The 25,231-nt window shown below is 38.0% G+C and overlaps 1 protein-coding gene across 2 annotated transcripts; it reads right to left on the bottom strand.

Moving 5' to 3' along the window:
* Positions 1-631: 631 nt before the first annotated feature.
* On the bottom strand, positions 632-24,756 carry yaf2 (YY1 associated factor 2). Of its 2 annotated transcripts, XM_028451230.1 has the most exons (4): positions 24,600-24,756; positions 24,076-24,201; positions 3,900-4,055; positions 632-3,195 (listed from the first exon to the last, which is right to left on the bottom strand). In XM_028451230.1, the coding sequence occupies exons 1-4, from the start codon at positions 24,623-24,625 to the stop codon at positions 2,943-2,945; spliced, it is 561 nt and encodes a 186-aa protein (XP_028307031.1). In that variant the 5' UTR covers positions 24,626-24,756; the 3' UTR covers positions 632-2,942. The 2 variants fall into 2 exon arrangements, with proteins under 2 accessions (XP_028307031.1, XP_028307032.1); XM_028451231.1 differs by lacking the exon at positions 24,076-24,201.
* Positions 24,757-25,231: the final 475 nt, after the last annotated feature.

Here is a 25,231-nt window from a genome sequence, read left to right as displayed (position 1 = left end):
ATCTGCTGAAGTTCTCATCCAACCATTCATTTGCATTGAAGTTTTCACTGTTGACATCGTCACACCTCCAAATAAAAGATGACATTGTTTAATATTACAGTAAGAATGAACAATAAAACTAGATCAGGTCTGAAATAAAAAAGGAAATCCAAACATTTCATATTAAAACAACTGACCTTGGTTTGGGTTTTGTAATTTTCTTATTCAGACATGTAAGAATCAAATCCACACATTTTAAAACAAATGAGCATGAAAAAGAAAAAAAAAAAAAAGAAAAGAAAAAAAAACCTAGATCAATCATTGACCTCAACACATTTGAAGTATTTTCATTTTCAGCAAAAAAAAAAAAACAAAAAAAAAAAAAAAAAAAAAAAAAGACAAAAGTTTGCGTCAACAGTTCCTCTGCCGTTCATACCTAGTCCCAGCTAGAATAGTGAACCTAACCCCACACGTCCCAAACACACAAAACAATACAAACACCAGTTGTCCAACAACACACCAAGACTGTAATATCATCATCATCATTATCATCATGCCACGACGGTCCTGTGGAAGTGTGCTAACATGTGAACAAATCGACAATAACACTGGTATGATGGAGAGTACAACCACATCAAAAACAACGTAGCACTTTTTTTTTTTTTTTTAGAAATAACTATCTTATATGTGTGTAAATCTACGGCTTCTTATAAGTTATTGTGTAGTAAGGTTGATCTAAGTTTCAAAGCTTTGCTGATTTGCTACGTCTGAAGTCCATCGCCCTGCTGCTCGTAGTCCTCACAATCACAGCCCATTCAAGTCCACCAGTTGGCTGGTACTGCGTTCAAAGGTAGGGGAGCCGACCAGTCCTCCCAGTGCTCATCAAACACCATCCAGACAACAAGGAAAATACCAGCATCGGACGGACTTCGGACTACTTCTCTGCAACGCTTCTATTAAAAAATAAGCTTCACCAAGATGAACAATTGATGCAATGGTTTTCCTCCTAAAGTTCATCTAGGTGAAGCTTATTTTTTCAATCCTCATTCTGACCGTCACATTCATCCATGTGCCCCTTATGTTTAGGATCCTGAAGCTTAAAATGCCACAAATGGACAGAGATAACAATGGGAGCTTTTTTAATAATTGCTGTGTAAACATGGTTTTTAATGCTAAAGCTACATAGCTAGATCTAATATGTAGATCAGCTATGAGTATAAAGTTGATATCAGTGATATCAACCATATCTACTAGTGCTCACATTTAGATTACATGTAGTAGTCATGCTTTGTTTACTAGTGCGCTAGTACACTTTCCAAGTAAAGCAAAAAGTGCCCTTAGTTAGCCTTATATGCTAATAAGGTGGGCGGGGAAAAGCAAATCAGGCTTGCCATTGGCTTTTGAAAATACTACGAGCAATCAGGAGGGCTGGATTTGGTTAAAATCCCTCCTACTTCACTTGCCTTATGCAAACTAGTACTACTAGTTGATCCTTTGGCTTTACTAGTAGTACTAGTAGACTACTGGTACTACTAGTGAGAGTTTGAGTCTATTAGTTATTAAAAAAATTGTTTTGTTAAGGCTTGTGGCTCAATAGTGCATGTGTAGACCTTACTAGTAAAGCAAAATGTGTTACTAGTACTACGAGTAGACTAAAAACCTTTTACTACTAAAAGCTCAAAGCTTTACCAGTACTACTAGTAGAATGTAAACAGTCTACTAGTACTACTAGTGAGATTTTGAGTGTACTAGTAATACTAGTTAAAAAAATAATTTGGTTTGTGGTGAGTAGACCTTACTAGTACTACTAGTACTAGTAGATTTAAAATCTATTACTAGTAAAAGCCCAAAGCTTTACTAGTAGCTGAGAATCGTCTACTCGTAAATTATTTTCCTTTGCCAGGAAAATCTACTCACACACTAGGGCGCCAAAAAACAAACTTTTGTTTACTAGTACTCAAACATCCAATAGTAGTACTAGTAGAGTGCTTTATATCTACTAGCAGTACTAGTAAAGCCAAAAGATTCACTAGTAGTACTAGTTTGCATAAGGCAAGTGAATTAGGGGGGATTTTAAGCAAATCCAGCCCTTTGATTGGTTGTATTATTTTCCAAAAGCCAATAGCAAGCCTGAATGAGCTTTTCCCCGCCCCCTTATTAGCATATCAGACTTACTAGTGACAAACTTTGGTCTGGTAAAGTGTACTCGTGCACTAGTAAACCAAAATCAAGTACATGTAATCCAAATGTGAGCACTAGTAGATCTTTACTATAGTTGATATCACTGATATATATATATATATATATATATAAACTATAGCTTCAGATGGTCCTGACCAAGCATTGAATGTGACACTGGTATTTTCCTTTCAGATCAATGTGCACCCTTAATAAAGCTTGTCAAGCAACCCAGTCTGTTAAAACGTACCAACCCGTGCTGGGAGGAGTGTGTGAGAGCATCAAAGTCAAGGGTGAAGTGTTTCTCTTCATGACGGACAGAGCGTGAGCACGGCTATGTCTGTGTCTGTAGTGTTGTTTAGGATCAAGGTGAGAGTTCCCCTCAGCACTGCTTAGAGTACGTACTCTGCAGCTCAGTTCTGAAGATGCTCCTCTGCTTTCCAGCTGTGTCAATGTTCCAGCAGAGAGCTTTAAACAGTGCATGTCATCCTTTAGACGACACATTGTCTCCTTGGAAATCTGAAGAATAACAAGAAACTTCTAGCAAACGCTGTGTAATATTGCTTTTGTCAAAGTAGGATTCCACTGCGGTGTGAGATATTTAACTTTCAAAATGAATCCTGATATGACTAACATGTTCTAACGAAATAGGAGAAAACAAAGAAGTTTGGATGATGAACCGTGCAGCGATAGGGCGAGGCGGGACTCTCCGTTAGTGAGCCGTGGGCTGGTAAATGGGATGTTAGCTGATAGCTGACGGGTGAGGTTCCGTTTTGGAACCCGACTCAATGGGACTCTCCGTTTATGGCGCTGCCGTCTCCTCGGGGCGAGGAGGAGCAGGACAGGCCCTTCTCTGTGGTTTCTGAGCTGGAGCCGTTCTGGCTGTGGTGGTCGGCTGAGGAGGTGGAGCTGGAGGAGGAGGCGGTGGTGGATGAGGGCCTGGCCTTCTCCTTAAAGTCTGTAATGATGACTGTCAGGTCCCCAACCGTCACCTCCAGGTGCTGGGCACTGCTCCGGTCGATGTTTTTTAATCTGGGCCTGATCAGACCCAAGGACAACAACAAGGGGAAAAACACAACAATTTGTGTTAAAAAACAGCATCACTAACAAAACAAATGGTTTATTTTCATATTTAAGACAAATATGTAATCTCAGATATATTTTTGTTTAATTTGGAAAAATTTTGCTTAATATGTTGACAAAAATTGCAAGATTTTGGAAAAATGGAACAATTTTATAAGAATAAAAACTGTCATCATGTGATATAAACGTGGGAAAACTGTGAGCCCTGCAAATATTGTGGAGTTTTATTGAATTTCTGTATTTAGAGGGGCTGGGATATTTACAACTGAATTATGTGGTAATTTGCACAATTATTTTTTTTTTTTTTAAACTTTCCCGTGGGCCGAATTGGATGCTCTGAAAGGCCAGATTTGGCCCCCAGGCCTTAAGTTTGACACATATACTTTCCAACTCTTTAATAAAATCATTGATATTGTGAAATAAAGCAAAATTTCTCAGCCAGGTATGTCTCATGTACGATGTGCTTGGTTTTATCAGTTCCAAAATCAAAAATACACATCTGAATGTTAAACCTTGTAGTTATTTTGGATTTAGTGGTAAGTTGTAACCTTGAAGCTATTTTGAAATGTCATCTGAACTCTACGATCTAACTTATCCAATATCTACAGCTTCAACATCTGACTCCCATTGATCTCTCTACCCGATGTCAGTTTGTTTACCTCATCTTCTTGTGACTGTTCTTCTTAAGCGCCGGCTCTTTGTCGCTCTTCTCCCTCTCTACGCGCTCCTTCTTATCTTTTTTGGGTTGCGAGGGCAACACGAACTGCTGCGTTACCTGCTGCTGAGAGACGAGCTGTGAAACGGGTCGAGGCTTCCTGTTCCAGGAAAGAGGAACACCAAGAGATGAGGAGAGAGAGAGAGGATGGCAGATTAATGGGAGGGAAAATCACATTGAACACATGGCTTCATGGTAGTGAACCGTTGTAATGGAGAGCCAATAATCACTGCCAGAACTGGTTAGAATGGTGCTGCTGTCCCATCTCTAACACCAACAGGAGGTGGAAGCACAAAGAGTACATACACAGTTAGAACCCAGGCAGCAGCCATCTGTGCATTCTGTATACCTACACACTGTGTACAGGCTCGTTTCATTATTCATAGAGCAGACATGGGCAACTAGTGGCCCGGGGGTCACATGCGGCCCTTGGACTAATAATATTGTGTGGAGTAAACAGAGTAAACTCACAAAAAGACTCCAAAAACACAACAAATGACTCCAAAACAAAACAAAATTGCATTTAAAAAACTACTACAAAGAGTAAAAACGTACAGAATTACAGTAAATTGTAAAAAAAATAATAAAGAAAACACGCTAAACAAAAAGACAGTCATCAACATTCCCCGCCAGATTGGTTGTCATTAAAACTCACAACCTTTTCCTAAATGTCCTAAATATAACTTATCACATTATCACATCAAAATATAAATTTACTAACTATATTAAATGTTTTCTAAGAAAAGCTGTCCCCTTTGAAGATACCTCGAACAAAGTAAAAAAAAAAAAAAAAAAAGAAACAAGGGCAATAACTCCGAAAGAAATAATTGCGCACTTCTCATTTTTGAACTCCATCAAGGTATTGATACCCTGAAGCCACACACCGATTTTGGTTATCCTATCTTAAACGGTTTCTAAGAAAATCTGTACCCTTTTAAGACACCTCAGAGTAAAGAAAAATGGAACAAGCGCAATAACTCTGAGAAGTGCACAATTTCGTTTCTCATTTTCGAACTCCACCAAATTTGGTTATCTTATCTTAAACACTTTCTGAGAAAAGCTGCCCCTTTAACTCGGACGGACGGACAGAGCTCAAACCTATATCCCCCTTCCACATTTGTGGCGGGGGATAATAACAAGAATATACTAAATGACAACAAAAATGCACAACTTGACCCTCAACACACAAAATAACAGCAAAAATACACAGAATGACACCAAAAAAAAAAACTTAAAAAGTACAAATATATAAAATGACAACAAAAAAAAAAAGGACTCAAACTCACAAAGATGATAACAAAAATAATGGAAAAAACATAAAGGATCACAAGAAAAATTCACAAGATGACATGCAAAACACGCAAAAATAATGACAAAAAAAACACCAAACGACAACAAAAATGTATAAAATGAATTCAAAAAACATACATAATCAAAGAAAAATGCATACACCCCTTTGGTATTTCCTATATTACTGCTCAGATTGGTAATTATTCTAAATATTGATATGAAAGTTGATAATATGGCTCTAGGATCAGATACAATCACAATTTTGTGGCCCCCACTGTGAACGAAGTTGCCCATCTCTGTCATAGCAGGACACATGGACAAGATCAAATCTCATTAGTACACTCAGTCTATTCCAACAGATTCCATCATCACTTGACACAAAAGTCCAAGACTGAATGTTTTAAGTATATTTGTGAAGACAGGCAGTAACCTTTGACAAAGTTGATGAACTCCCAAAGCTATTTATTAATCACTCAACCAATGTTAATACCTCACCTGTGCTTTATTCTGTCTGAGTGATCCATTACACAACTGGTTTGGTCACAGTTGGAACGCACAAGGGCTGCGATTGTATTTCTGTGCAGGATCTGAGCGTGTGCCCGTGTGTTTGTGTATCTTGGCAAAAGACATGTGCTTCAAAAACACCATCTGTTGACATAGTCTACACACCTTCACTGCTGCCTAAATATATACAATAAACACAGTTTAGTGTAAGGATTCAATGGTGCAAATCCACGATGAGTTAAAGGGAGTGTAAAACCTCATTATATAGATGGACATTTTGGTGATGTTTCTACTCTAAATAAAAATTATAATCGAAGACACTTCCTTAATTTGTCAACCGGTAAGTGGTCAGAATGACTCACCACCTGACTTTGTCAAATGAATCATGTAATTACTGCCTTGCATTTAGGGTTGGTATAATTTGTAACAGTATTACATTGATAGAACTCTTAACCGATGATGATTCATGAAAATTATAAAACTGCAAGCACTTTAAACTTTCCACAGACCCATGCATGCAGCATTACCGTGCCTTATTTATTGGTCAAACTAAGCAACGCTGACCTATTTAGCTGTATACAGAACTTCATTCTACAATTTGTGAGAGGAGGACATATGAAAACCGAAAGGCTTGTGGGCCGCCTTTTTCCTCTGAGGCCAAATCTGCAGTTAAACAATTCTAGGATGACCTAAATTGGGGCCCAGCTTCAAAGCAACTCTCCTCCAGTTATTTTTCTGTGAGTTATCACTGCCTTTGCAGAACTTGCAGTGATGCTAGCTATAGCTAAAGCAAAAAAAAATGCAAATGGGTCTCTTGGCCTACATAAAAAGTGTGATGGGGAGGAGATGCAGAGATCCTCTAATATGTCTGTCTTGTCAGCAAGTTGCTACAGAAGTGCTGACACCTTTTTGAATTCAAGTGGCTGCTAGTTTGTTAGCTTTGCCTGACGTTATTTGGTTCAATTTGCTGACGCTTACACACAAAAATGGTCCCTGCTATGAAATTATTGGCTATCCGGCCTGTAAGACACATTTACAGCTTTATCACTCATAGAATTCACTTAGAAAATAAATATGGGTTACTTATAAAGCACTGCTAAAACGTCTTTGTCCATCTGTGCCTGAGATCAACTACATTGTCCTGTATATTTTACACATCAAAGCATTGTCACTAAACAAAAAGCTGAATAAACTGGAGGTGTAACAGGAGACGGACAACCTAATCGTATTGCAAGGCGAAAGCAGCAGGCTTTAAAAAGCTATCTCCACTAACGCAATCAAATATCAAATGGTGTTTGTCTGAGCACTTAGTGCCTCCAACGTGGACTCGTTCAGACGTAGAGTTTGTGTTTGTGGGCACTGCTATTGATTCCAAAAAATTATTTCTGCGTCTAATGTAACAGCCTATTGTATACACAGGAATAATGTGTGTTGGAAAGGTTGGACGAATCGATACGGGGCTTCACCCCAGCCATCAGCTCACTGGCAGCTAATGGAGTCATACTGGGAAATTATGGCATTACAATGGGCGTGAAACGAGGGTGGACAAACATCGCTCAGGGTCTTCATTTGATCTGCTGATGCTTGCTCATCAGCAGATCGAGTCAAATATATACAGGGTTCTCACCAGGAATTCTTTTTCAGATCTAATTTAGGCATTATGTTGGACCCGCAATACGGAGCTCCTCCCAAACACATTAAATATATATTTTTCTACTGATTTATTTAATTGATTGTTTTTGTTTAGATTATGAAGCACACTGTTTATATTGCACAGTTATTATAGGTTACAGAGCGGAGGATACACACAGTAGAGATTTAATTGGTTTGATAAAAAAGTCCTGAGCCCGACAGAACACAACCAGAATACAGCCGATGTCACTTTAACGCTGACCCCGTTTCAACCAGACACTAATCACCTTCGTGCGCGCACATGTAGAATGATCCGTTTCGAGTTATAAACACGATAAGCAGCATCATGTGCCGCTACACGCTACATCCAGTTAAAGCAACACTGTTTATATTGGATGGTGATTATGGGTTAGCAAGCTTTGGATGCACACAGGCAACATCGGGGGCAGCTAAGTGGCTGCACAGGTCATCGGGGTCCTCAGGCAAAGACGGGAGCATCGGGAGCTAAACGCCCATAGTATATAGACGGTGCGGCTGAGGTCTGTGTTTCTCGGTTATGCAGATTAAAAAGAGTTTAAACAGCCCATGGACTTCTGTGTCCCAGTGTGCAACAATTATTGTCCCGATTAAAAAATGGAAATACAACAGAAGAACCCCCTTTGCTGATTGAAACAGCGTAGTGGCCGACATCACAGCATTAGGTATCAAAATTAGAAGTGTGACGATATCGCAATACGGTAATATATCGCAATATTTTTTTCGTATGATCGATTATCGATATGCTTTTTTATTTATTTTTTTAAAAATATTTTCTGCTTTTTCACTAAAATGTGCAGGTACGTCTTCACAGAAATGTTGTCACTGTTTGTTGAAGGAACCAATATATTGTTTACTGGAATATTGCACTGTACTGGTGTCACTGGTAAAAAAGACCCTATTTTTTGTTTACCGAAAGTACTATTGGAGATACTTATTTGTTTACATTGGTATGTTGACACTTATTTACAGAAATGTTGCACTAAAATAGTGTCACTGTTCATAGGACACTTTTTCAATTTATTGTCCTTCAGAGATATAAAATAAAAAAATGTATTTTTTCACTAAATCTTTTTTTTTTCTTATGTCATAGATTATCGTAGATTGATTTCTGACCAATATATCGATAGTCGCAGTATTGTTGTTATTGTCATATCGTGAGATAATCGTTAGTGAGCTTTGTATCGTATGGTACCCAGAGGTTCCCACCCCTAATCAAAATCACAGGGTAGGGGCCCGACGCTCAACAGCGCTGGCGAGAACCTTGATACCGTAAACACTAGAATACAGTAAAACAGTAAATAATCCATGCCTTTAATGACCTCAATAGAAATAAACCTATTGTTGCTAGCATTTAGCTTACTAGCATCCTAGTATATTTGTATTGCATTACCTCACCACACAACTCAAGACCAGTAACATTATGTGTTCACAACCTCTCTTTGGTTTTTTTTTTTTTAACAAGATCAACTTTCTACATATTACATGCAGGTGTCCGTTTGCACATACGTGAAAACAGAGGCCAATAATGCAACACTAAGGGTACAACCGTAATAGTTTGTCGACCCATGGCGCAAACACACCAAATCCTATTTTAAGAAGGAAACTTTTTTCATCCAAAGTACATTTTCTGCTGCTATAATTTCATTTTAATTCCAGATCATTGGTGTAGCTCCTTAATAGGAACTATCAAAGTCGGTTTTCCTCAATCAGCATTTTCAGCTTGAATTGTTGCCGTTTAAGCGCAAGTTCGAGTCAAACGAGGCGTTCGGAAAATTAAAACCACTGCTAGTGACTCCAATGTGCACATTTAAATGGCAGAGAACTCTGGCTGACCCCTTTCCAAGTACGCATCCCTCCCTTCCTCTCTCTCTCTCTCTCTCTCACACACGCAGACACACATACAGCTCTCTATCGCTATCACCCTCTCTTCCTTCACACTCATCTCCCTCCTTCAGCTGAACCGTCTGACCTCACACTCTGCCACGGCTGGCTTGTGCTCCAAAATAGGGTATAAAAGATTAAGCGAGGCTGAGTAACAAAGCAATGAAACACAAACCATGATTGGCCGCTAAACACGTAAGCTCAAACCTCAAGGACTATGGAGGAGTTTTATGGCTTTTTCAGTGGGGAACGGTCATCATCCTAATCCTCCAAACCATACTTAAAGTATATAGTAGAGAGTATATACTCTGAGTTTGTAGTGCATAGTACATGTGTACCATTTTGAACACAGCTATTTTTTTGACAACTAAAAAAAAAAAAAAAAAAAAAAAACAGTGTGAGGAAGTAAGACTTAGTATTCAAATTAAGCAGTGCTGCTACTTCTGCTGCCTTCAACGGTTTCAGATGTTTACCGAGCTTTGTCCACATGAAACAAGTAAACAGTGAGAGGCACCAGCCAGCTTTTAATGCTCTGATCTGAACTGAAGCTAAAAACTGAACAACTGTCAGCATTTCAATCGCACAATCTACCTTCCAAAACATTAGGGATATTAAAGGGGAGCAATGAGGTGTTTTTCTGTTGCCAATCGGAGCAGAAATGAGGAAACTCAGCTCAGAGAATATCTCTGCAGATGTTTGGGTGGCTTGCAAGGATTTATCAAGGACACTGTGTGATGAGCAAACAGCCCACAGGACAGCTGATAGACTGCAAATAAGCAGCCAGCCGAGCGTGCTGCCACGCACACATCTCATCTCACTGTTCTTCTGTGATGATTGCAAGATCATTGTGAAATGGCTTATTTTATGCTCCGCTGAACATCCTCAATCCAGGTGTAGCCGCGTGTGTGCCAACTTCTCTATCAGCAGGTTGGAGGCTGCCCCTGGGAGCTCCTCCAACCAAATGATTAATGCTTTTTCCTGCCTTTACTTGCCAACACTGTGTGTGCGTGGGTGTGTGTGTGTGTGTGTGTAGCAGAGAGAGAGAGAGAGAAAGAAAAGGAGAGAGACAGATGGCTCTCCATGTCATGTGCTTTATGACACCTCGTGCAGCCCGCTAGCCACACTATGCTACGTCAACCTCATACACAATCGCACCCCTGCACAAACACAAATGTGCACACAGAGCGGTATTCCATGCATCAGTGTCGCTGCAGTAATTACAGGCTTATCATGTTGGCATAATCTTGAGCCACCATGACATGATAACAGTCGGCTTCATTGTACCCAGAGTGCACTCGCTGTTTGTTTGCTATCTTAGTGCTTGCACAAATCCCAGCCAACTTGCATCCCTCATTGGAGGTTGTGATCATCTAAACAAGATAGCACAGATTGTACACATACAGGCTGTTCATAGCGTTGGATTTTTATACAAACCGCCGCTCATAAAATGTGAGATGAGCACATTAGGAAAAAGGAAATAACAGATAATCGCTCATAAGCCAGGTGCTATTCCAATTTCCTCGCACTCTCTAGCTAAGATCCCACTTAGCGACACATTAAAGGCGCTGCGGAACAATAAATGCAGCCATTGCCATTACCGTGGCACTTTGAAACACATGAGTGAAGTGTGAAATGCAGACAAGCAGAAGTAAAACAGTCAAATTAGGATATGTTGTGCGTGTGTGGTTGTGCTTTGGCTTGTGTGTGTGGGTTGGATTGAACATTTTGGCAGATAAAAAGGATGGGTTTCTTTTTAGCCTAGAAAAGACACAGGAAGCCTCTTAGCACAGATGTATGGACAGGCCTTTATTCCTACAAAAAAGATGTGAAAAAGTCAATTGTCAACACTATGGCGTGCTATGGACTACATACTCCATATACAGTACAGTCTACTATATACTATAAGTATGGTTAGGAGGATTAGGATGATGACTGTTCCCATTGAAGTATACTTCCAAGTTTCCCAAGATGCATTTATACCTACTACAACAAAAACGTGAAGCACATTGAGGCTAAATATCTCCATTGATTTGCCATCTTTGAAAGTTTTAAGCAACAAAGTGACCAAGTAGAATATCAACATCTGGTGATTTGATCCATAGAACTCATGGAAAACACATTTCATGCCGACATTTTAGAGATTTTCGGAGACCAGCCATTGCGCTACTGACTAAACTTCCAGTTAACTTCAAAACAAGAGCACCATTTACAAAAGCGTTAGAAAAAAAAGAAAAAAAACAAAAAAAAAAAACAATTGGATGACAAGAAGAGATGCTTTTGTTTTGAAAAGGGGATGTTTGATTTTTAGCTTGAAGACGGTCCAAGGACGATTTTATGTTCCGCTCGCAATGCATCATGGGGCGGTTGAGTATGACTAGTGCATGCTTCAAATTGTCCCAATATCATATACATTGGGGTAATTCTCGCGTACTCAATCTTTCCATACTATCTAATGTGAACACACTACACACTAGTTTTGACGTCAGATGAGTAGTACGTTAGTATTCGATTTCAGACACAGCATACGTTGAAAGAAACTACAAAGTAGCACTTTTACCTTAAGGTGAATAAATAACTGTCACAATAATAACAGTAAACTGCATTTTATGTTATGTATCAATTACATGCGTGTAGCATATATCTAGAGCTTTTTATTATCAAAGGCTAAATATTAAAGTTGGTGTTTTGTGCTCTGAGGGCTTACGGTGAAAAGAGAAAGCTTTCATTCAGTGGTTGAAGAACCATGGATGAATCAATTTTGAGTCTTCATTTTCACATTTGAGAGATCAAAGTCTTGATCTATGTTTAATAGAACCAACGAGCTGCAGCCTAGCAGCGTGAGGATTATTTTAGAACAAAAACAGATATCCACAGAAAATAATCTCCATCTGAATTCATGAAACTTGTGAAAACCTAGGCCCACATTTAATCATCAATATCTGGGTTGGAATCTCACTACAGAATGACTGAAACAATAATGGGTGAATGGCAATAATGGCAGAAACAATTAACTTTTTACTTGACAAAGGGACACAGATATTACATGAAACTGAGAAAATTCACCTTCTGAAATTGATAAAACAAACATACCTGTTTTTTTTTCATTTATCTCTCTTTATTTAAAATCTGACCTCACAATGCATGTTTTGGGACAATGTCACATATTTACATGCCATTTTTCACCAGAAAACAGGTGACTGAATATCTGGAAAGTGTGACAAATGTGTGCAATTCCACCCATAATCCAATTAAAAGTTATTCCGCTCAGTGTAACGGATTGATTACTAATCATGTGATTGAATTTGAATGCAGAACTTCATCTGAAGTGTGTTTTTAATGTGCTGTGGTGAACAAGCGGTTCAGATGATTTTGACTGCATTCCAATCTGAATGGCACTGATACAAAGACAGGTTGATGTATTAGCTGAACTGGTGGTTGTTTTACCTGGTGACACATCACAGCAGAAGCATCAACAATCACAGGCCTAGACGCAGTTTCGTGCAAAACGTTTGCCAGTTGGCGTTAATTAAAGGTTTCACCAATAATAATAATTTGGGACCATATCACACATTTCCATGGTATTTTTTACATTAAACAGGGTGGCTGAGGGTCTAGCAGTGTCACGCTTGTGACGTAATCTCACGTGATTTCAGCATGTTTGCTATGATTTCGGAAAGTTTCATAACCAGTCAAGTCATCTAAGTGGGGAAAGATGATGAAACAGAAACGAAATAGAAAAATATAAAGTGACGCAGACAAGTCGCAGTATTGGGTAAAACCAGTAACAGACACTGAACAGAATTCTGGGCCCCTAAATGCACCTTTTTCTTTATTTTTATTTTTATTGATGCAAATTAAGCCGATTAAGGAGATGAATGTGAGACTAAATTTGAACATGATGCCATATTTAAAATATTCTAGGATTTGAGGACCAAGTATAACAATATATCTATCTTTAAAGCAAGGCATGTCTGTCCCTCTGTGCATGTGTGTGTCTGTCCGTCTGTGTGTCTTAACTATATCTGTGGTTCAGGGACAGAAAGAGCTCAGACTAATAGTAACGTTGATGAATTATTTCATAAAATTGTCCACCGGAGTGGAGCCATTAAAGTCACGTGTGCGCCAGAGCCAATCGCTGGAGAGCCCACCCCCACCTCCTGGTTTTGAGCGGAGCCGCAATCCGCTGTGAGCGTGCGCAGCGAGCCTGGCAGAGGCTCTGTGTCGGGATAGCAGACTTGAGACGGGGGTACTGAAGGAACGGTGCTTCACGGCCGACAGAGCGCCAACACTCCGCTGTGGCTTCACTTTTTGCTTGCTTTGGGTGAACCATGTGTGTGTGTCCATAATTCAGAATTAAATTTGCATTAGGAATTGAGTGTTTATAAGGTCAGTTTAAAGAGGATTTAACTTTTATTCTGAATTAAAGAGGAATTAAAGCTTCCATGTAAACGTGAGTGTCTCAAAGTGTTTCTCCAGGCATAACTTCATGCTGGTGCATTGCTTTTTCTCAATTTATTCATTTAAATATATGAAAACACAATAGTTATCACTCTACACATTTCACAACAAACCTAAATGTCCCTGATGTCACACCTTCAAACAACCTCATTTGCCCATCCATGAAAAAGCTACTTAACCTCCCACTTCTCTACAGCAATACATACGTACCTATGGGCACTGCACTAGTTATTACAATGCAAAAATATAATTTCAAATTAGATTAATTGCATTTTTCGATATCGCAATATCACAAACGCAATTTTCTAATCGCAAAGGCTGCAATTTTTTAAATTTCTTTAGTTTTTTTAAATTACAATTTTTTTTTTCTTGTCCTGTTAAGTTCAGAGACTGCTTAAGAAGTGCAGACCACATGTTTACATGTTTCATGAAACGTGAAGTTAGTTTGAGATGTTGAAGAGTTAAAGCCACAAATTTGTTTGCTTTATTGTTGTAATCTGTGCTTTAAAAATGTATATTTATTTCAAGCTTAAATAAATCTGAAATTGTTTATTATGAAACAGATTGATTTTTTGTTTGCGTTCATTGAAAAATAATCACATATTAAATCGCAATATTGTGGGAAAAGAATTGCAATTAGATTACTTTCCAAAATCGTTCAGCCCTAAACTAGATCGCAATGAAAGATTAGACAGCCCAGTTTTTCATTTATGGATTTCATTCAATCTGTCAGGTAAGCATGTGTGGATGACAATTAACCACTATATCCAACAACACATAATGCCAACTGGTTCACAGCCAGCCATATTGATTTGAGTGCTGGTTTAAATGATGCTTAAAGAATCCGTCACATTAGTCATCCTGTCACCTAAGGATGCACCTGATTGAGTGCAGCAAGCGCACACCTGCCCAAGTTGGAGAGCAAAGATAAAGCTAAGGTGACAAAAGGATAACCCAAACAAAGAGCTGACAAAAGTGTTATCAAGCACACTGTCCCAACCTGTAGTGTATAATGCTGCCAAACAGGCTCAGATTTGTTAGAGCTCACCTCAGTCAGAAAATACAGGAAGTAGACCTTGTATGAGGTCACAGGAGCGTTACTTTCCTGCGTTCGTTCACACGTTTTTACAGTTTTATCCCAAAAAAAGCAGATGGTAGGAAATAAATCTGTAACTTACACTTTTATTGTGCAATTTATGGATTAGATTGAGGCTCTAATCCAAGTGTTGCTCAAGGACACTCGGCAGCAAACTAGACCTTTGACCTCGCACTTCACTCATCAAACAACCTGTGGGAGTGTCACAACACTGCACCCACACTTCCATCCATCAGGCTTACTTTCAAAGGCTATAACTGAGTCCCAAAAGCTGCAGGAAGATAAAATGTCTCTGCTCACATTTTCCCAGCCAAATCTTAAATAATGAGACTCTGCTGTGCTGTGATCCTAAAGCTCCTCTCAGACTGCTTTCAATAAATACTGTAAGCCTGAAGCTTAGAGTAGATAGGCCAAGACGTATACTGTATTGATTGGCACGAATGAATGCATCAAAAGTGTGTTTACGCTCAAAGTGCACACATCGAGTGAAACAAAGCTTTGTTTTTACAAGGCCCACTTTATATTCTTCGAATGTCACTTGTTACTGAGGCAGTTGGATTTAAGTGTGAAATCTGACTGCAATTCTACTTTTCTTTGGGGCTTGGTCTTCCAAAGTACCAGGATGAGCCTGTGCAAAGTTTAGAGCTGCAGGAAAATGGAAAAGAAAGTCACAAAATCGTCGTATTTTCAATACCAAAGTCTCTTAGTACAAAATAATCTATTTACCTTATGTTAGGATTTTATTTTAAGTCAGTCTAGCAGTGTCAATTTTCACAACAAATATAGATTTAGTCTTGGTCTTTTGACTAAAATGCAACTTATTTTTCGTCAAAATGTAATCATCAGGACTATTTCAGTTATAGTCAAGTTTTGGTAAATTAAAGTCTGATTTTAGTCAACTAAATCTCTTACAGATATAATCAACTAAAATATAAAGCAAAAGCATTTAAGCATTTTTTTAAAGTTTCGATTAACATTTATTAACCTGGTGTTTGGATGCTGTGAATATTTGTAAATACAGATTTCATGTGATGTGATGATCAATGCGTAAGATCATAAGTTCCGATTGGATTTCGTCCCATGTGTCAAGATTATAGTTTGATATATTTTTGTTCACATGTACCATATTTTTTCGTACTAATTGCAGAATGTATCTTTTTGTTGTCTTTGTTAAATAATGTGTTATGGTTTCATTTATTCAGACAACTGTTCCTTAACAAATCCACGTTGATCTCCTAACATGTTTAGACTGTCAACTGCCAGTCTTCGTCAGAGGTGTCTGCTTTCAGAAACCTTAACATAGTATTCAAAAAGAAGACAAAAAGAATCTTGCTGGAATTACTATGCAGAACTCAAGGAAACATCAAAGTGATCAGCAGACGACTCTGACGAAGATTGGCAGTTGTCAGTCGAAACATGTCAGGAAATTAAAGTAGATTTGTTAAGTAACAGTGGTCTGAATAAATTAAACCTTAAAGGTCCAGTATTAGGCTATTTTTCACTCATCTCCATTTGTTCTAAGAACCCCAACAACATAGTATGTGAGGTTTATTTTCCCAAACTCGCCTGTTTTCCAGAGTTTTAGCCTCTGAAAAGTCCGTTTAATGAGGCTTCTAAAAACGGGCTGTTTGGGGCCTTCATGCATATGCATGAGTGGGCGTGTTTATAGATGCAGACGAGAACAGCTTTATTACCATAGAGATTTTCTTTTGCTATGGACACATTCTTGAAATCATTTTCAGCCAAAAAAATGCACATTACAGTAAAACACATGGCTATTTAAGTGGCTATTGTGAGTCTGACAAAAGCTGCTTCAGGGTGTGCATTTATCACATCAGCAGCAGATTTAGCCGTTTCAAACACTTTCTTGTCATCCTCTCCACTACTGAGATTACAGGGATATTCCATCCAAGATGATACTGTTTTTTTTCCAACTGCTGCGTAGCATTAGGTCACAAACACGTCAGATGATGTCATAAGGTACGATACAAGGCAATATAACAGATACTAAAAATGGAACTGATTGTAACTTCTCCCTGGGCACTGGCTGCTCACTGCTCCTCAGGGATGAGTTTAATGCAGAGAACACATTTTGTGTAAATAGCTTTACCTATATGTACAGTATATTCTATATTAAACTGCAGTGTTTATTTTACTCTGAGGTCGGGGGAGCCAGGATTATCAGGAGGAGGAGCTTTCACTAGGTGACGTCACCTGGCGAGAAAAATCCAACTCGCCCGTTTGGAGCTGACTTTTTACAAAATGTGGAATAACAAGGGAAAGAGGAAACAAAACTTTTTTTTAACTTTGGGCCTCTGAATAGGGCTAAAGGGATGTATATCACTGTAGCAAAACCATTATAAAGTTAATCTTTCATAATACTGCCCCTGGAACATATTATTCAAAAAGAAGATAAAAAGAATCTTGCTGGAATTACTACACGGAAGTCAAGGAAACTTCAAAGGAAACATCAAAGCGATCAGCTGACGAAGACTGGCAGTTGTCAGTTGAAACATGTCAGTAGACAAAAGTGGATTTCCTAACAGTTGTCTGAAAAAATTGAAACCTTAACATATTATGGAAGTCAAGTGAAATTTCAAAGGAACATCAAAGGCGATCATCAGAACTCCTCTGACAAAGTTGACAGTTGAAACATGTTGGGAGATAAAACATTTCCTGAAAAACCTTGTCTGAATAAACAAAACCTCAACTTAACATACTGTTCAAAAATAAGACAAAATTAATCTTGCTGGAACTATTACAACAATAGGCAGAATGAAAATGTTTTGTCAACAAAATGAACACTGCTTGCCATCATGCAATTTCCATCCTGTTGAGTGAACTCTCCTTACTCCATTTACTCAACATCTTCTGATTACTTAGATTGATAAACATTGCACTTCTAATCAGCCAATGAGACACTTCCTCTGGTCACTGGACACCGCCCACTCCTTGCTTTGATTTAATCACTTCACGCACAGCAATGGCTCAGTCACACTTGTTAAGAAACCAGGGCTAGAAATCTCTGTGCAACACATTCATATTCTGCATGTTGTTTGCCCTTTAGTACAAAGAGGAGGATTTCACGTGTGTGTGTGTGTATGTGTGTGTGTGTGTGTGTGTGTGTGTGTTGTCTTTGGTTATCAACATCTCTGAACACCTGTGCAGCTTTTTTTAGATGCAGTACGCATTTGTTGCCCACGCTCCCAATGGTTCCATAACACCACTGCAGCATCAGGAAAAAATTATGATTGACATTAAAAAATATGTATATATTAGAGCTTTCCTTAAAAAAATGTCCCAGTTAAAATGGATTAAAAAGATATTCTTTATGACATGGGGATTTCGACGGCTTCTTGGCAAAGCTACGACACACGGGCTGATGAAGTGTCCTCGACAATCAACGTGCTGAGCTGGACCAGATGACAACAGCACATCAGCTACAGCAATCTGCGTGAAGCCGTTTCTTTTCTGCACACATGCGAGCGCGTGCATGACTGTGCGCATTAGGGACGCGTCTTTGTGTGGTTGTTGCGTGCGCGACCACGCATGCGGTCATGTGTGAAATCTGCATGTCGAGTGCATGCGAACGTGAGCGAAGGATCTCTGATGACAGCAGGCTGATTAAGCTGTTGCATAGTAATGAGCTATGGCTGTCTGTCTGGCAGCTGCTCTGACAACCTCTTTTCACAACTGGCTCTCCCGCATGCACGCACACGCACACACACACAGCAAAACACTATTTAAATGCATGGGCGAACACAACTGAAACGGCATCTGAGATGGTGCAGTCTTCCTCTTTGAGTCAAGACGAACACGTACACACTTTAAATCTTCTAACTAGAGTAAACAGTTCCTCCTCCTCCTCACACTTTTTGTGTTCTCTTCCTGATAATGACTACCACTCAGAAAAAAACAGTCACTTCCTGCTTCAAATCACTGACGTCAGTGGGGGTGGGGGGTGATATCTGCCAAAAGCCTCGGAGCATGCATGTGCAGGCGTTTGCTCCCACATGATGTGTATTTAAGTACTCGTGGGTTCCGTCATGCTCTTTTTCTGTTTAAGCATCTCTAAGGCAAGATGATGGATTTGTGCACTTATGAGGGCGAATCATCCTTTGTCCTCATTTTACCCAGGCCACTGTCAACTCAGCTTAAGCGATGTCAATGGGTGTATTTAGCGAATCAATCAATTATCGTAAAGTCGGTTTGTGTTTACACTTACAATCAATGAGAACTTTGAGCGTAAGAATCTAAATGATATTGAACAATAGCGCAAACGAGCACCTAACTTCGTCTTTCTTTGCCAAATATTTGCAGTTATCTGGATCAGTGATTCTGATCATGGTACAATGATTATTCAGACTTTTAAAGGCTTGGGAGAAATTTTTTATCTTCATTAATTACGATGCAGTAGGTCCAAATGTATGGGCACTAAGGGTGTAAGAAAAAATTGTAACGGTGAAATTTGTAATTACTGATATCACAATATATTGCAGTGTATATGTATTGTTTAGTATCGGGATATATCGTATCGTGACGTGCAAATCGTGAATCGTATTCTATCATCAGATCCATGGGAATGCACACCGCTAATTGGCACCCCCATTCCTTTTTTTTTTGAAAAATCACAATGAAATTCGCAATCCAGATCTGAACCAGATGAAACCCAGTTTAGTAATTGAAGAACCCACCAGACATAACTGAGTCCAATTTTATAAAGATCAGTCAATTACAAACCTTTTGCATTTTCCCAAATATTGAGATAGATATTTTTCAATTTTTGAAACTGATCCAGAATCAGTATATTGATTTGGATATCCTCCATATTTTATGACCTAAAGTCTATCTTTAGTTAAAATTTCATCAAAATCCGTTAAGTACTTTTGATGTAATCCTGCTAAAACAAACAAACAAACGTATAAATAACTGGCATATAAATTGGCGGAGGTAACGAAAATCAAGGCAAATAAGAAAAATGTACATGTGCAAGTACATTAATATGATAAACAAGCTACCAATTATTAGTCACATATTAATATTAGGGGTGAGTATTGGGCAAGGATGTTGCAATACGATGCGATACGTGGGTCACGATAGGATATTATTGCGATATTCTACCCAGTTAATATCAAAATTAAACAGAGATGAAAAATCAAGTTGCTGTATATGTTCATCAGAAGATATTGATCATTCAGAGGACAAATTGAGTCAAAACTATTTACTTCAAAACATCCTATTAATTATTTATTATTAGTGTTTTTGCACATTTTCACTGAAAAAAAAAAAACGCAGTGTTACTGCCATCATAAAATAAAGTGCAACAAGTTTCTTTTCACTGAAACTACCGTGTAGAAGTCTCAAAGTAACCATGACAACATAATGACGGCATTGAAACAACTGTAAGTGAGAACATTAAGGATGAATCACCTTGAGTTACTGACAATGCACAAAAATAAGAAAAAATCAATTTCTCCTATTGTATCAGTTTAAACACTGATCTGAACAAATTATATGAAAATAAAATGTCTGCATACATAAATATTGCAGGTATTACACACTGCCATCATAACATCATGTGCATCAAATAACCATTGCAACACATTGAAAGCATTGTAACCACCACTGAAATATTGCACAAATGCACAAAAATATTGATTAAATATAAAAAAATAAATAAAAATGATTTTTTAAATAAAAAATTCGAAGCACCCAAAAACATCGCGAAATATCGTGAAATCAATTTTTTTTTCACACCCCTAATTAATATCTAAACTCTGAAGTCATCATTGGTGCTAAAGCGTAACTACCACACTATTCCATAATTGAATTCCTGCATTCTGATCCCTTTCATGGACGTAGGTGTGTAAAATCAAGTATGCACCCCTTGTGAACAACAGGAGGCCCATACATCAGCCCCATACATTCAACTCTTAATGGTATTTCAACAAACTGGAGAGGAATGTGGAACACAAACTGTCACTGAATGGTTAGTCATGTCAGGTAACCCACAGAGTGAGTTCAGCAGTAGTAGAATGTTAGAAACCGTGGCGTCGATAGCTACAGGTCTCTGAACTATGCGTTACCATCAGATTAGTATGATAACAGTGCATAGATGGTGTTTAGAAATGGAGAAATTAAACAGATTTCGTGGAACAAGCTAATGTATGCACATTCTACATTAGAAAATGAAATAAATACATCAGATGCAGTGTTGTTCAACACACTGTAGAGACAAGATCTCAGGAAAAAACAATATATGTACAAAAAATGACTCCATATACACCAGCAAAAAACAACTAAAAACACATAAATTAGCTAAAAAAACCCCCAAAACAAACACAATAAGACAATAATGCACACAATTACACCATATACATAAATTACACAAATTGGTAGAAAAATACACAATACCACATAACAAATGTACAAAAATTTGCTAAGAAAACACAATATGACAACAGAATTGCACAAAAATATGCCCATAACACAAAAGACAACTAAAAAAATCCACAAAATAATCGAAAAATATACAAAACCACAGCAAAAGCTTCAATAACACAATATAACAACAAAAATACTCCTAAAACATATAGGAAGACTAAAACATTACATCAAATGACAGGAAAGTATATAAAACTACAGCAAAACTACCTCTAAACATACAAAAATTAGCTTCAAAAATACAATGAGATGACAAAAATGCACAAATATTCTCCCACAATACATAAAACGACAAAAAAAATCCACAAAATGACAGAAAAATATACAAAAAACCTATAAACACACAAAAATGAGCTTCAAAAACACAATTGCACAAAATTACTCCCAAAACATATAGGAAGACTTAAAAAAATTACACCAAATGATGAAAAAAAATATAAAACCACAGCAAAAATACCTATAAACGCACAAAATGAGCTCCCACAACACATGAAACAACTAAGAAATTACACAATGTGAAAAACAAAAAAAACCACACAAAAGGACGTGAAAAATACGCAAGATTATTCCAAAAACAAAAGCACACAAAAATGAGAGAAAAAATATACACAATGCTCAGTTTGGTCGTTTAAATACTGACATTAACGTTGATAATGTGGCCCTTGAAGCAGACAATCTCATTTCTGTGATAAACGTTGCCCATCTCTGTTGATGGAGGAGTTTATGGAGTTGGTGTTAGAAGTTGTTCTGACACTGAGGAGCAAATATGGATGAACTTGACTGACCTGCACAGTGCACAGTGCACAGAGCCCCTGTCTGAAACTGATTGAGCATTAAGTGAGCATTTAAAAACAGAGCCTAGGAGCCAAGCCCGGTAGATAAACATCACACATGTACTCATGGGAGAATGATCACTCTGTGAGCTGGTGGAAAGCTGTACCAGACAAGTTCAAAGATGACATGCCATTCAGGAATGTGTGTGTATGACTAAAACTTTATGGAAGTTAAGTGTGAAAAGTTGAGCAATCATGTAATGGGTTAATGGTGTCAGTAGTCAATACCAGCGTTGATTTTGACGAGTAAAAAGTTTCATCAACTACATTTTTTAGCAACAATAACGTGACTATAATTAATATTTTTTTTTAAAAATATATGTGAAAAAAAACTTATACCAAAATATATTGATATTTATAGTTTAGTTAACTAATAAAAATAAACTATAATGTTCACATGGAACATAATCCCACCAGTACTAAGATTGATTTTTGGAAGTTATCCAATCAAAACTACTTTTATTGCGTTGAAGGCGGGACAAGCCGCTAAGTGATCCAATAGGACGTAAGCTGATTGTGTGCAGATATAAGACGGCCCATGTGGTCTTTACACAGTGATCACATTAAATCTGTCTGTGTGTGTGTTTACAAACATTCATATCATTCCATATCAGGTTGATGAATGGTAATTTCATATTTTTTTCTAAAAAAAAAAAAAAAAAAGACATACTCATGTTTTATATTTTTGTCATCTATCTGTAACGACTTGACTACACATTTGTATTAAATTAACCATATTTAAATGTTTACTTTCATTGGAACATTGTGACAAATGTGTTGCAGATATGGTATTTAGATTGTGAGAAGATGCTCTTTAAAAAAATGTTTTTGTAAAATATTACACATATTTTTATGTTTGTATGTATGACTTATATGGACCCTGAGTATGAAATAAAGACATCTATCTATTACAAAATTGTCAAATTGTACAAACATCTAACATTTTTATGATTACTTGAAAGCTGTTAGTAAACAGAGGTGAAAGTAAGGGATTACAAGTACCCACGTTACTGTAATTGAGTTACTTTTATGGGTACATGCACTTTTTGAGTATATTTCTAAATGAGTAACTTTACTTGTAATTAGGTACGTCGTAAAATAAGTAAAGTCTTTCATTACATTTCTACGCCCAACCGTAACTGAGTAAATAATCATTTTTGTTTTAAAAAGGATCAACGGACATAGTGAAACTACACAATAAAAAAAAATAAAAAATAAAAAAATGACCTGCAACAACCAAATCATAGCCGACCAATCAGATTCAACATAACACACCTCCTTGTACTGGAGTACAATTTCGGTCAAGTAACAGTACTTCTAAGTGAGTAGGATATATCATAACTCTAAATTACACTTCTTTTTTAGTAAAATAAGAACATGATGGTTTCCTATGAAATTTAATAAATAAAGTGTAGCATGTTCAAACTTAATATTGTTTTCTACTGTACTATTGAACTATCCCCTTATCTGTGTATTTACTATGTTGTATTTTGTCTTTATTTGTGTGTTTTCTTTCTATCATCTCTATTGTTCTATTGATCGTTGTATATGACATTTAAGTGCCTTGTTATCTGTATACACTGTGCAATTTTGCTAAAAATTTTTTTTTTAAACATTAATTTATTTTTTAATTAAAGTGAAACAGTGAAATGTTGATATTTAATAAGTGTATATCAAACGTAGCCACGTGGATTATTCAGTATCTTTGAAGTATCTCACAGTGTCAGACAGATGTGTGACCTCTGGACTAAAACTAAAACTGTGTATTTTGCTGTTAAAATGAACACATTTAACTCATTGCACTGCTAAAGTCCACAGGGAAAACAATGATCATGAGTGAGTAAAAGGTTCCTCCTCCTCCTGTTGTGACGATGAGCCCCCCCCCCCCGGTCCCAGAGGACCCCCCGTTGGACACACAAAGTGATGTCAATGTGTCCGCTTACCTTGTTGATGTCCCCTTCCTCACATCACACATCATGCACTTAAAAGCCTCCGCCGTGTTCTTGTACGTGCACACGCTGCAGTCCCAAAACCCTTCGTCGGATGAGGGCTTCGGTTGACGCTTCGGCCTTTAAAAGACAATAAATGTGGGTTGCGAGGTTAGATTAAAAGCAGTAAACAGAGGGAAATGGTTGACATCGGAGACGGCGATGATGTCTAAGATCGAGTCCGACTGGCAGCCGCTAAAGCTACGGATAACAGACATCTGGGTGAAGCCCACGGAATCCGGGGATTCATCTGCAAACGCGCAGTGATCCGATCCGAGTGATGTGTAATTGGCGATGAGCTTTTAACACACAGACACACACACACGCGCGCGCGCGCGGTGAGAGGGTGCGGTGGGGTGGTGGAGAAAGGGGGGGGGGAGCGGGGGGGGGACCACAGAGAAAACCATTTTCTCCCCCCCGTGCCTCCGATAGCCGCTCTATTAGCTCGGTTATACGGGACGCTAGGACTCGGTTGTTACCTTGTGGGACTCCTCTTGTCACCCATGCCAGAGCGGGGTTCCCGTGAAGGCGCCGGGACGAGCTGAAGTGCGCTATTTTCCGACTGTTTCAGCGAAGAAGCGACGCGCCCGGCCCGCTCGGTTTCCAGCTGTCGTGGAAACTCCGCTTGGGAAGAGGTCACCTGATAGGCTTTGGCCAATCAGAGGCTGGGTTACTTCCCGAGGCTGACATTCCTCTCGATGAATCAATGCTGCGTTCACGTACATGCTGTAAATTCTGGTTCTAATGCAGTAGCTGCGACAAACCTAATACAAATCAGTGGCCAATAAGAATAAGACGTGTACTACTAAAATATAAAAGGCAATTGTGTTTATTTTGTTATAAAAGTACTCTTTGTACATAATAAAATGTTTATTAAATAAAGTATTTACAATCATATTTTTAGAATTTGACTATAAAGGCTTCTGTTTTACACTTCTTTTTCATTTATTTAATTTTTTACTACTATCACTATACAAATAACAACTATATACTATTTAGGACTCTAATTCCTAAAGTCTTAAATGCCATGATGATGATTTATTGGATTTAATTTATTTATTTTGAACATGTAAAAATTACAGTCACCCCATGTGAAAATAAATGAATACAA

The sequence above is a fragment of the Gouania willdenowi genome, chromosome 6 (assembly GCF_900634775.1).
Source record: "Gouania willdenowi chromosome 6, fGouWil2.1, whole genome shotgun sequence".
In the NCBI taxonomy this organism is placed as follows: domain Eukaryota; kingdom Metazoa; phylum Chordata; class Actinopteri; order Blenniiformes; family Gobiesocidae; genus Gouania; species Gouania willdenowi.
The sequence above is the reverse complement of the archived record's forward strand: the minus strand, read 5'-3'. Positions and strand labels throughout refer to the sequence as shown.